The sequence below is a fragment of the Euleptes europaea genome, chromosome 14 (genome assembly GCF_029931775.1).
Source record: "Euleptes europaea isolate rEulEur1 chromosome 14, rEulEur1.hap1, whole genome shotgun sequence".
In the NCBI taxonomy this organism is placed as follows: domain Eukaryota; kingdom Metazoa; phylum Chordata; class Lepidosauria; order Squamata; family Sphaerodactylidae; genus Euleptes; species Euleptes europaea.
In genome coordinates this window covers 45704769-45717579 of record NC_079325.1, presented here as the reverse complement: position 1 = coordinate 45717579, position 12811 = coordinate 45704769, and the positions used below count along the sequence as shown (strand labels likewise).

General features: G+C 47.6%; 1 protein-coding gene across 1 annotated transcript in view; it reads left to right on the top strand.

Moving 5' to 3' along the window:
• The window catches only part of ASTN2 (astrotactin 2), a 783945-nt gene that overhangs the window by 710339 nt on the left and 60795 nt on the right, over positions 1-12811 (top strand). The window contains exon 21 of the mRNA XM_056860152.1: positions 11416-11557. Within this exon, the coding sequence (XP_056716130.1) occupies positions 11416-11557 (142 nt within the window). The remainder of the gene's footprint in view (positions 1-11415; positions 11558-12811) is intronic.

The following is a 12811-nucleotide window of genomic DNA, read 5'->3' as shown; positions in this document are numbered from 1 at the left end:
AAATACCCGAGACTCAGACTTTTGAAATCCTTTCCAAAAGAAGGTCTCTGAAGAACCCCGTATATGTGACTTGAGTTGGCTTCCCGGGGAAGGGGATTCCCAGCTGTTGGGGAAAGACACCAAAGCCTGTTCTTGTAGGTTATCCAGGCTGTGTGACGGTGGTCTTGACCATGAAAGCCTTCGACAATATTTTGAACACCAAAGCCTTTTTTGCATTTCCTTATAACATACATGGAATCATCAACAGGAATTACAGGTCTTAGATTAGTGAAGCCCATAGTTTTGAAATACTTCAGACTTGGCCACACAAGTCCACCAGGGACTTAGAAGAATTTTTGCCCCATTGATTTGTATAAAACGTGGCAGTGCTATGGACTCATCTGGGACTTCCAGACATATTTTATGGTTTCATTTGCCGACACCGCTAAAGGCCAGTTTGAAAGTTATCGCTACTTAGTGGGATCTAAGAGGTCTCCAGGGCTCTTGGGGAGAAAGGATGGTATCTCCATTATGCAAGGAATAGGATGGATTGCTGAAGCCTCTGCCCAAGCAGTCCTTTGTATATTTGACACACATGACATTTTGACATGCAGGAGAGGACTATGATGAGAAGATCCAAAATACTGGTGAACGGATCCCACCTGATGGAGTGGCCTGCCTGACAAGATCAGGAAGGAATGCCACCTCTCTCTTTTTCCACAGAATGCGTAAAACAGATCTGCTCAGGAAGGAATTTCTATAAGGGAATAAATAGGGAGGCAGTCAGATGGAATTGGGCAAGACAGCTCTTTTTAAATGGGGAACGTGGATTGAGGCCACGATACAGGAGGAATGGATCTTTACCACTTCTGCCTGCATGATTTGGCCAATCAAAACCTCACTCAAGCCCTTGCTGGGCGATGTCTGGCAAATAGGAATGCCAACTCTGGATATTTGGGAGTGGAGCCTGAATACAGTGGCATTTGGGGTGGGGAGGGACTTCAGCAAGGTATAATGCCATAGGGTCTACCAGCCACAACAGCCATTTTCTCCCAGACAACTGATCTCTATGGTCTGGAGATCAGTTGTAATTCTGGGAGATCTCCAGGTCCCACATGGAGGTTGGCAACCTTACTGGAAACTGGGAGGTGCTCAGGAGGTGGGGACACAGAGGGCACCTGTGTTGTGTCAGCAGGCAACAAGGGGTGCCAGTGGGAGGCCTACCTACCCTAGGTGTGTCATTAGATGGGTCGCCAGCTCCGGGTTGGGAAATACCTGGAGATTTTTGGGGCAGAGTCTGAGGAGGGCAGGGTTTGGGGAGGAGAGGGTGGGGCTTCAATGTCATAGAGTCCAATTGCCAAAGTGGCCATTTTCTCCTGGGGAACTGGTCTCTATCGGCTGGAGATAAGTTGTAAGAGCAGGAGATCTCTAGCTAGTACTTGGAAGTTGGCAACCCTAGGAGATCTCTAGCTAGTCCCTGGAGGTTGGCAACCCTTGTCATTACCCTTGAAACGTTGGGGGGAGAGAGAGCAACTCCCTCTATGCCTTTTTCCCATTGCTAATAACAGCCCAAGGAGCAGGGTTGCCAGGTCCTTCTTTACCACCGGAGCCTGAGGAGGGCAGGGTTTGGGGAGGGGAGGTATTTCAATGCCATAGAGCCCAATGGCCAAAGCAGCCATTTTCCCCAGGTGAACTGATCTCGATCGGCTGGAGATCAGTTGTAATAACAGGAGATCTCCAGCTGATACCAGGAGGATGGCAGCCCTACCAAGGAGATCACAGGGAGAGGCTTAAAGCACCTTTCTCCCCATGACTCAAATCTGGGCCCCTTTCGGTCGCATGTTTTTTTTTTCCCCAAAAAAAATGCTGAGAAGCTTTGTTTGTGGTCATTCCAGAGCTGAGACATCTGGTTGGAGCCCTTTGCAGGCCCATCCATTCCCCAGCTTTTAACATTTACAGTTGGCATGCCACGCTCGACGAAGCTCGAACGGTCCCACGCAAGGGCCAGGCTGTCCACCAGGGACGGCCCGCATCCCCTCGCTTCTCGCTCTTCGTTAATGAGGCCGGCTAATTGGGTATTACAAAGACAACAGCAGGAATCTGGAAGGGAAACCATTCCCCAGCCTGGCCAGATCACACCTCGCCCAGGCCGCTGGGCCCGGCTTCCCTTTAAGCACATGTCGGAGCGATCAGAGCTGCTGCTATGTGAAGGGAGCCATTGCTTTATTTAATTTTTTTTTAACTATGTAAAGCTATAAACTATATGGGTTAGGTATGAATTAGAACCTTATAAAATGTGTTTACTCATTTCTGTATAACTCAAAGCAGGGATTAAACAGTAGGAAAAACTGACCCGGAAAATTTTTTCCAAGCTTGAAAAACCTTTTTACAGCATTTCATTGTGGATTTCAGAGGGTTTTCTTTTTTAAATATATATATATATATATATATATTTTCCCCTCGACCCTTAAAAATAATACAAATAGGGTGCTGTGTAGTTTTAGGGAAAAGAGGTTGAAGACTTAGAATTTTAATAAGTGGAAAGAGGCTTGACTAGAAACGAAGGGGAGCAGAGTTCCCCTCCAAACATAGCCCCGTTTTTCTCCTGCTTCAGGCCCCATGCGCGGGACATGGAGGGAGATGTTTCCCTTGACCGCGGCATTCAGGAAGGGATCCCTAGAGCTCGCAGCATTGCTAGACAGGCCCTGCTTTTCTCATCTTTTTGAAGGCAACTGTTATGGAGAAAACAGAATCTTTCTACTCAGAGGAAACCTAGAGACACGGTGGATGCAAGGGAAATGGGGCTGGCCAGAGTGGCAGAGGACCCAGGGCTGACAGTCTGCCTAGGGTGGCCAACCTCCAGGTACTAGCTGGAGATCTCCTGCTATTACAACTGATCTCCAGCTGATAGAGACTGGTTCCCCTGGAGAAAATGGCTGCCTTGGCCATTGGACTCTGTGGCATTGAAGTCCCACCCCTCCCTGTTCCCCGCCTTCCTCAGACTATGCCCCCAAAACCTCCCGCCGGTGGCAAAGAGGGACCTGGCAACCCTAAATCTGCCCCAAGATTAGGCAACGCTGCTGCAGACAGTCGCCAGGAGAGGTGGCCATAAACCCTGGAGGGCTGCTGGGTAGGGTTGCCAGCCTCTAGGTGGTAAAGGAATGCCAGTCTCCAGGTGGGAACTGGGGAATCTCCCGGAATTACAGCCCACCTGCAGACTATAGAGATCAGTTCCCACGGATCAGTTCCCATCGATGCCTTGGAGGGTGAACTCTATGGCATTGTTCCTAGGGTTGCCAGGTCCCTCTTTTTCATTCATTGGGGACAGGGATTGTAGGTTTATACATTGCATTGCAAAGATTATTCCCTCCAAGGTGTCTAACAAATAAAACACAACACAGTGGTCTTAAAACAGCAAAGACGCATAAAATATTGAGACCAAAGTGGCAGCATTTTAAAAACAATAAAAATAAAACCAGAGCTAAAAACTAGCACAATTTCTTCTTCGTTGAATTGTTTATACCATGTCCAGGTTCTGTGGGGTGGGAAGGTAGCTGGGTTCTTCTCCTGTGAATATACCGTAAATCTTGTGCATTTGTCTTAAAGGGATGTCAACAACCCATTGGGTCCTGCCCTAGGAATATAGCCGTCCCCCCTCCCCCATGGATTTATTAAAGGTTTTGGATGCCATGCTCCTTTACTCATTCATCTTCTGGTTTTCCCGAGCTGATTAAATCGATGACCTTGCCGAATTCCCAGGCTTGGTCTTTGTAATAAGACGTAGAGAAAGATGGGATTCATTGAAATAAGAAAAAAGATTTCTTCCATTCTTAGGAGCATTGACTCTTGAATGAAGAACGGCTGATGAAGCTGCCCTAGTAGGCAGTGAAAACGCTTGGGACATCCGGACCACGTTACGACCTTCTTCCTGATTTCATACATTCGCTCGACTCTGAAAAGAAAAAAAGGCATTGATTATAACAGTTTTGTAATCCATACTTACCTTGCAACTGTGTTGCTTTGTACATGTTTGTAGTGTCTTGTGCAGCTACTTTGTGTAGTCTTGTTATTATATAGTATTAAGTTTCATTTTATTACACATGAAGTTTATATAGCACCTTTTCACTTTTTCACTGTTAGAATATAAGTTTCTATAAAAAATTCTGAGCTTAGTATTATTTCTTTGTACAGCTAGTCTATTTAGTACCAGTGCATATTTTGGTTTAGCTATTACCTGGAGGTTGGCAACCCTAAAAAAATGCCTTTTATTAGGACCAACCAAATTGACGAAAAATATGGTGCAAGTTTTCAAGCTCACCGAAACTCTTTCTCAGGTTGGAATTTACAAAATTTAAAATGACAGAAAGGTAGAGTTTTCAGGCCATGATGTTAAGGTCTTGGTAAACAAGGTGAGCCCCGTGGCGCAGAGTGGTAAGCTGCAGTACTGCAGTCAAAAGCTCTACTCACAACCTGAGTTTGATCCCGACGAAAGTTGGTTTCAGGGAGCCGGCTCAAGGTCGACTCAGCCTTCCATCCTTACGAGGTCGGTAAAATGAGGACCCAGCTTGCTGGGGGTAAAGGGAAGATGACTGGGCAAGGCACTGGCAAACCACCCTGCAAACAAAGTCTGCCTAGTAAACGTCGAGATGTGATGTCACCCCATGGGTCAGGAATGACCCGGTGCTTGCACAGGGGACCTTTACCATTTTTAAACCAGGTAACCTTCAGCCTTTCCCTTCCACCAAACTGGTTTGTTCAGAGCTCAGCTTTCTCTGGCAGGCATGACAATCAAGGAGGAGCCATAGATTCTCCTCTCTCTCTCTCTCTCTCTCTCCTCTCTGTGTGTCATCAGATCAACTCGAAAATCACTGGTTCCCTCAAGGATTCAGAATGCAAGGCAACCAGAGTCACCTGCCAAGGGCATTGATGAGCCGAATACTTCCTGGAGTGCAAATGACACTCGCCACCTGCCTGTTCAAATAGGCTCTTAGGCAGAGGGAAGGTCACCTTCTGAACTGGCACGCATGTTGCACATGAAGTGCCATGGCTTCCACAGCAGAGCAGCCTAGGGAGGAACACTGTTTGTTATGTTACATTGCCGGTCAATCTGGGTAGCCCTCTGTGCTATAATTATCTCTTAAGAGAGACAGATTCAACATATCTGCATGTTACAGAATTTGGAGAGGTTTTGGTATCTGACCATTATGACCAGAGAGATACATTTGGAAATATATGGGCAGTGTGTGCTTTAGGAAGAACAACAAAAGCAGAACCCTAGAAAACAGTTTTCCTTTAACACATGAACCGGCCACTTCAGTCTGCAGGCAGTTGTGATGTCATGCTAGAAGTGATTTTCTGATTTTACAGAGTTGCAGAAATTTTGACAGATCTAAAATGTACATGGAGAAATGAGGCAAAACATTGCTGTTTAGTTTGGAGCCTTGTTTTCATGATCCTCAGTTCTGAGAAATTGCCCATGCCTGTCAGAGATTCATTACACCAGGGGTCCCCAATGTGGTGCCTGTGGGTGCCATAGCACCCACTGACACCTTTTCTGGCACCCACAACTAGATGAAAACTGTCTGCTCTTGTTTATTTATTTATTCATTCATTCATTCATTTGTAAGTTTGTATCCTCCTGCCTTTTGACAAAAATTCCATCAAGGCAGCTTACAATAAAGCAAGCTAAAAACCATATAGCTAAATATTCAGTAAAGCCATAATAATACCCCCCCCCAAAAAAAGTATCTAACAAGGGGCACCCCAAAACATGGTAACAATAATCTCTGGAGTTAAAGTCGAAATAAAACCGCAAGGATGAAATAAAATAAATCAAACCCAAATGCACAATAGAAGAGAATAGGTTTTGTTACCTTTCTAAAAAATGCAAAGGGGAAGGGCCACTTCAGCGCATGGATTCCAAAGTGTTGGTGCCACCACCAAGAAGGCACTGCAAAGCAATGAAACTTGAAGCAGGACTTCTCCTGTTGGTCTTAAACATGCATGATAATAGATTGTCCTTGAGGTGCTTGTCCCCCAATCAGTAGGGCTTCAGAGGGCATGGGCAATATTGTGAATTGGGCCCAGAAACAATTTGGAAACCGGCAAAGTTGAATCAAGGCTGGCATAATGTTTTAATTGTGAGTAGCGTTGGGATTTTAGTGATGCTATTGGTGTGAATTTTCTGTTTTAATCTATTTCTATGTCGGTTTTGAGTTTTTGTGAGCTTCCTTGGACAACAATCCCATGCAAAGTTGGGACATTTGCTTAAATAAGTACCGATTCTGTTGTCTGTCTTGGAATACTGCATTTTCATAATGCATCAGTTAGACGTACAAAAAGTTATTCATGTCCATTAGATTTATTTATCTTCTCCTACTAGCAAGATGTAAAATTTCCCTCTCACAGATTCCTTTACTACTTGGAGCACGATTCATTTGTTCATTGGGGGGCGGGGGAGTTGGTACAGATTGCATGTATTCCTGCTCATTGTGACCGGCTTCACCGAGCAGTCCCTCAGTCCTGGCTAGAGACTCCCTTTCCCAAAACTTTCTCCTGGGAATGTTCCTGCTTCAAACTTTGCTGTGGACGGATCCCAGCCAATCCATCCCTTAACCGACACACTCGCTCAAAGCTCCCCCCCTTCTCCAGTCTTCACACTCTGAGGCAGAAAATGGGAGAAGGGAAGGGTGCAAAGGGAGACACCCTGTCTGACACGGTTTTGCAGACCTCGGGGGGGGGGGGGGGCAGGTGCTTCCTGAACAAAAGATATCAAACCAGAGAGGGTCGTGGGGTGGAAATGATCCCCGCTCCTCCCTCACCTTTTCGCCGCCTCCCTCCGTTGGCACTTTCCTGGAGGCTGTCACGGGGGGGGGGGGGGGGCTGAACTCCTGACTGGGCCTCATCTACCAGCCAGGCTTTGCCCTCTGTGCCCATTCGGGCCTCCGATGATTGGATTCTGTTTTCCTTTTCTTGAAAATGGATAGGGAATTGGGAACTGCTGTACAGGAATGTGCCTGTTCCCCATTATGGCTCCGTTGGGGCTGAAACACGATCGTGCTTGCGCCAGACCTACCGATATATTTATTTATCCATACAGACATTTTCTCTTTGTTTTCATTATGTTAGGTTGTGTGTGTGTGTGTGTGTGTGTGTGTGTGTGTAGGGGGGGTAATCTTTCCTCTGCTCTAAGCTCCAAAATGAAGCAAACTTAAATAAAAATACTCTCGCTCTCGCTCTGGCTCTCTCTTTTTTTGGGGGGGAGAAGAAGGGGGGAAATTAGTTTCTCCTCTTCTCCCCCATCCCTGGCCTCGTTTGTGAGTCCCAGATTGGGTTGAGATCACAGCAAGAGATGCCCACAACAGTAAATTAAAAACAGGTGGAAAGAAGGCGAGAGGGAGAAGGGGAAATAATAGTCAGAAGAAAGCGGGTTGGTCTGTCCTGGGCAGTACACAGGAGCTGATATGTTTCCCCATCCATGTTTTCTTTCTAGGGATCCCTTTTTGCCTGACTGCAGCAGGTAGTTTTCTTGGAGTGTCTAGGGTTCGCCTTGTGCATCTCTCCATCTGCCTGCTCCTTCCCTCTTGACAAATCAGTTCTCTGCTTGGCAAAGGGGCCCAGTCTCCATACAGTCATCAGACGTTGCCTTGTACCAGCTCAGAGTCTTGGTCTTTCTAGCTCAGTGCTGTCTACTCTGACCAGCAACAGTACTCGAAGGGCTTTCTCACCACTTGCTAACCAGCGATCCAATATGATGATGATGATGATGATGATGAAGAAGAAAAGTTGGTTTTTATATGCCATTTAAGGAAGAAGCAAACACCAGTTTACAATTGCGGTCCCTTCCCCTCCCCACTACAGACCCCCTGTGAGGTAGGTGGGGCTGAGAGAGCTCTATAGGAGCTGTGATGAGCCCAAGGTCACCCAGCTGGCTTCATGTGTAGGAGTGGGGAAACCAACCCGGTTCACCAGATTGGTGTCCGACGCTCATGTGGAGGAGTGGGGAATCAAACTCAGTTCTCCAGATTAAGAGTCTACCGCTCCAAACCACCGCTGTTAACCACTACACCACACTAGAAACAAAACCTGGGCCTTTGACGAGCAAAGTAGGCACTCTGCCGCTGAATCGGCCTATGGGTTTATCTGACTAGGGTCTTTTATGCATGGATGTTTTTCTCGCCGTCACCCCTCCGACCACTTTGGGTCTTTGTGTTGATTGTGCATGCCATTTCTGACCTTCAGAAGTCGTCTCACTCTCCCCCTGCACCTCCCCACGTTTTGCCTGCGTTTTCAGAGACATGATTTAGCTCAAATTTGAAAACGCGGGCAAAATGCTTGGAAACTCAGGGAGAGAGCGAGGCGACCTCTGACAGTCGGAAGCCGCATGCATAATCAACACAAAGACCCGAAGTCATCAGAGACATGATGGCGAGTGGAACAGCCATGCATAAAAGACCTAGGTTCGATGTGCTCCGACTGACATGATTGTCAGGCAGGGAATGGTTGTTCCCAGCACCTGTTACTTTGAAATGGAGTGGCCAGGGATGGAACCTGGGAGATTCAGCCTGTAAGGTGTGTGTGCTCCCGCTGAGCCAATTTCTGACACAAATTTCCCTTCCGCAATTCTGTTTAAAATAGCAGTGGCAAATTGCCGTTGGAGGGCTGCGGGAGGCATTAAAATGAGTACGTGGGTTCCTTTAAGGATTTTTTTTTCTCTTTCTCTTTTCAGTCATTATTGGCTAGCATAAAAATTGTTACTCGCTTGGGCTTTTGCAAGAAACTAACATTTGTGTGTGTGTGTGTGTGTGTGTAAAATGTGTTGCTGCTGCGGCTGCCTCCCAGATAATCAGCTTATGGATTTATAGATTGCTGGTTTATCACCGCAGGGGATTTGTTTCCACAATTTATGGCTGCTTTATATGATACGCTTCTCATGGCAGCCACACGGTCTCTCGCTCTGATGTGTGGTGGGAGATATGCATCTCCCAGGCATGCATGGGCTCAGTTCTCATCACAGCTGGGGTGCCGGGGAGGAGCTGCTTCGACCCCCATGCCATTTTCTCATGCTGAAATGCCCCCAAAGAGTCACTGGTCTTTTATGCATGGCTGTTTCCCTCGCCGTCACCCCTCCGACAACTTCAGGTCTCCGTTTCGATCATGTGGGGTTTTCAGGGACCTGTTTGATCTCAAATTTGAAAACAGATTTTGATCGGGCTTTCTAGATGCTGCTTTAGCGGGGTTGCCAGGTCCCTCTTCGCCTCCAGTGGGAGGTTTTCGGGGCAGAGCCTGAGGAGGGAGGGGTTTCTGGAAGGGAGGGGTTTCAATGAGAAATACCTTGAGATTATTGGGGTAGAGCCTCAGGAGGGCAGGGTTTTGGGGAGGGGAGGGAATTCAGTGGGGTACAATGCCATAGAATCTGCCTTCCAAAGAGGCCATTTTCTCCAGATGAACTGATCTCTATAGGCTGGAGATCAGTTGTAACAGCAGGAGATCTCCAGCTAGTACCTGGAGCTTGGCAACCCTACACAGGGGAAGGGTGGGCAAATCACAGCTCTGTCTAAGAGGTCAACCCCAGTTGACAATCATAGTCCAGATCTTGGAGACTCGGGGCTACTTTTTACATCACAATGCCCAGGACTCTGGAAGCTCTCTCCACCAACATGCGTGTGTGTGTGTGTGTGTGTGCACGCACACTCGCACACCACTAACCTGTCCAGCTCTCAAAACGGCCAACTTTTATATAAAGCCCAAAGGACACTGGCTGTGGTCCAGCTGTCTGCATGCTCGCATCCAACAGAGTTATTTTTGAAAGTTTACAAAGCAGTTTGGAGGCTGGGGAGTGGGAGAGCTGCCATCACAGGTCTACTTCCAAGAGCTCTTCCACAAACATCTCCCCTAAACTGGTTTTTAAACACTATGAAGCTGAAATAGTCGTGTGTCTGTGTGGGTGGGTGCTGAAGGGTATGGCTACTCAGTGCCCTGTTGGGTAAGGAGGGTTGCCAACCTCCAGGTAGTTAATGGAAAATGACAGCACGAAGGGCTCCTATAAAGGAACACACTGCCCAATACTTTCTTCAATTTATGCAAAAACGTATATTCTTAAATTCATCAAATAAACATAATACACCATATTAATTACTATATGGTAATTAATATAGTAATTAATATTATTAATTAACAATATTACTATATAGTAATTAATTACTATATAGTAATTAATATGGTGTATTATGTTTATTTGATGAATTTAAGAATATACTGCTTCTTGTAGGTTATCCGGGCTGTGTAACCGTGGTTACCAAGACCACGGTTACACAGCCCGGATAACCTACAAGAACCAATGAACTCTGACCGTGAAAGCCTTCGACAATATTAAGAATATAAGTTTTTCCATAAATTGAAGAAAGTATTGGACAGTGTGTTCTTTTATAGGAGCCCTTCGTGCTGTCATTTTCCATTAGCCAGTTCTATTATTTTGTTTGCATAGGTATTTGTTTGCATTTAACCTCCAGGTGGTGGCTGGAGGTCTCCCGCTGTTACAAATGATCTTCATTCCTGGACCCCACTTGAGAATCCCCACTTTCCTTTTGCTTCCAGCTAGGGTTGCCAACCACCAGGTACTAGCTGGAGATCTCCTGCTATTACAACTTATCTCCAGCCAATAGAAATCAGCCCACCTGTAGAAAATGGCCGCATTGGCCATTGGACTCTATGGCATTGAAGTTCCTCCCCTCCCCAAACTCCACCCTTTTCAGGCTCTGCCCCAAAAACCTCCCGCCGGTGGCAAAGAGGGACCTGGCAACCCTACTTCCAGCTGTCACTGATAGAGCCATCACAGGGAAGGAAGGAATCAGTCAGGCCCCCTTCCCTCATGCCTGTATCCCACGCCAGCTCCCTCGCCTCCTTCCGGCATACGGAGCCCTGAGAAAGAAGGTCGGAGGCAGCCAGGCCTCTTTCCACCATCCCTGATTCCAGCTGAGGTCTGAGATTCCTCCCAGGTTTACCAAACTTTACTTGTCATTTATATCAGAGAAAATGGCCGCTTTGGCAATTGGACTCTACGGCACTGAAGTCCCTCCCCAACCCCTGCCCTTCTCAGGATCCGCCCCAAAAACCTCCCGCCAGTGGCAAAGAGGAACCTGGCAACCCTATCCAGGTGGTGGCTGGAGATCTCCCACTATTACAACTGATCTCCAGGCAACAGAAATCAGTTCCCTGGAGAAAATGGCCGCTTTGGCCATTGGACTCTATGGCATTGAAGTCCCTCCCTTCTCAAAACCCCGCCCTCCTCAGATTCCACCCCAAAATCTCCAGGTATTTCCCAGCCTGGAGCTGGCAACCCACCACCATCAGGAGCTTCACGGGGGAGGAAGGTGGGCACACATGCAAAGAGGGTAAGAAATACAATCAGCTCACCTTTGCCTCCGTTCTCTACAGGCGAGTCCTTGAGCTTTGCCGATGATTTGCTGTCTGGCCTCGGAACAGCCTGCGTGGCCGCTGGCAGAAGCCACGGGGACGCCCCTGATACCAGCCTCTACTCCGTCATCTTCAAGTGCCTGGAGCCAGATGGACTCTACAAGTAAGGAAGGAAGCGGGGAAGGGGAGACGAGGAGATGGGGATGAGCAAAGGGAAGTGGGGGGAGGAAGCCTATTGGTGCCGGAAGCCCCTCGCCTTGCTCTGAGCCATCATGAAAAGGCAATGGCTCAGCAGTGAAGTACTTAGTTAGCAGACAAAAGGTCCTCCTTCAGTCTGCCATTACCAGACAGAGTAGACCATGCTGAGCTAAATGGACCAATGGTCTGACAAGGTATAAGGAAGCCATATATGTCAGTGTTGTTAGACTGTTATAGGGAAGGAGTGTGGCTTATTAATAGAGCGTGCGCTTTCAATGCAGAGTGTCTCAGATTCAGTCCTTTGCATCGTTGGTTAAAGAACCTCTGACAGCAGACGTTGGGGAATACCCTTCTCTGCCTGAGCACCTGGAGAGCCTCTGCCAATCCAATTGGACCACACTGTGCTAGGACCACCCGTGGCCTGACTTGGTACATGGCAGTTTCTTAGGTTTTAAGTATGATTTGGTGTGACTTGACAAACGGGTTGGCAATTGGTTGGCAAACCAGAATTTGAACCCGTGTTAGATGTAGGCTTGCTGGGTCCCCCCTGGCAATTGGCGGGAGCTGGGGTGATGCAACCCGGACGTGATGCAGACGTTCTAGCAATCTCCTCCCAAAACTCTATGGAGTTGGGGGGGTTGTTGGGGGAGTGTACTAGAGTGTCTGCATCACTTCCAGGTAAACCCAGAAGTCATAGGGACACTCTTGCAATCTCCTCTGAAAATTCTATGGAAACCATCGAGTTTGGGGGGGGGCAGAGTGCTAGAGTGTCCACGTTCCTTCCAGGTTTATCCAGAAGTGACGATCGCTCCCCCCCCCTTCAGTTGTCCTTCTTCCGCCCACCGACGAGCTGAGGGGTCGCGAGCAGCCCAGGCAATTGGCAAGCCTGGTTAGAAGTGGGTTTGGAAACCATGGTTAGGGAAGCATTACTATGGTTTAGTGGGATGTCTGCATTGTGAAACTGTGGTTTGCAGCCAACTGGCAAATCTGAATCAGAAACCGTAGTCTGAAGTGTGCTGGCAAACGACAGCCTCTGCTAAGAGTCGTTCGGCTTGATGTCAGAACAGATAAACCCTAATCGCAGCTGTCGTTGCCCCGATGGAGGCTACGACACCATGGAAACAGGAAACGGAGTGCTGCGAGGATGGAAAAGGCGAGCAGATGTATCACTTCGAACCAGGGTTTGCCAGCTGATGTTTGGAAACCCAATCCGCGGCTT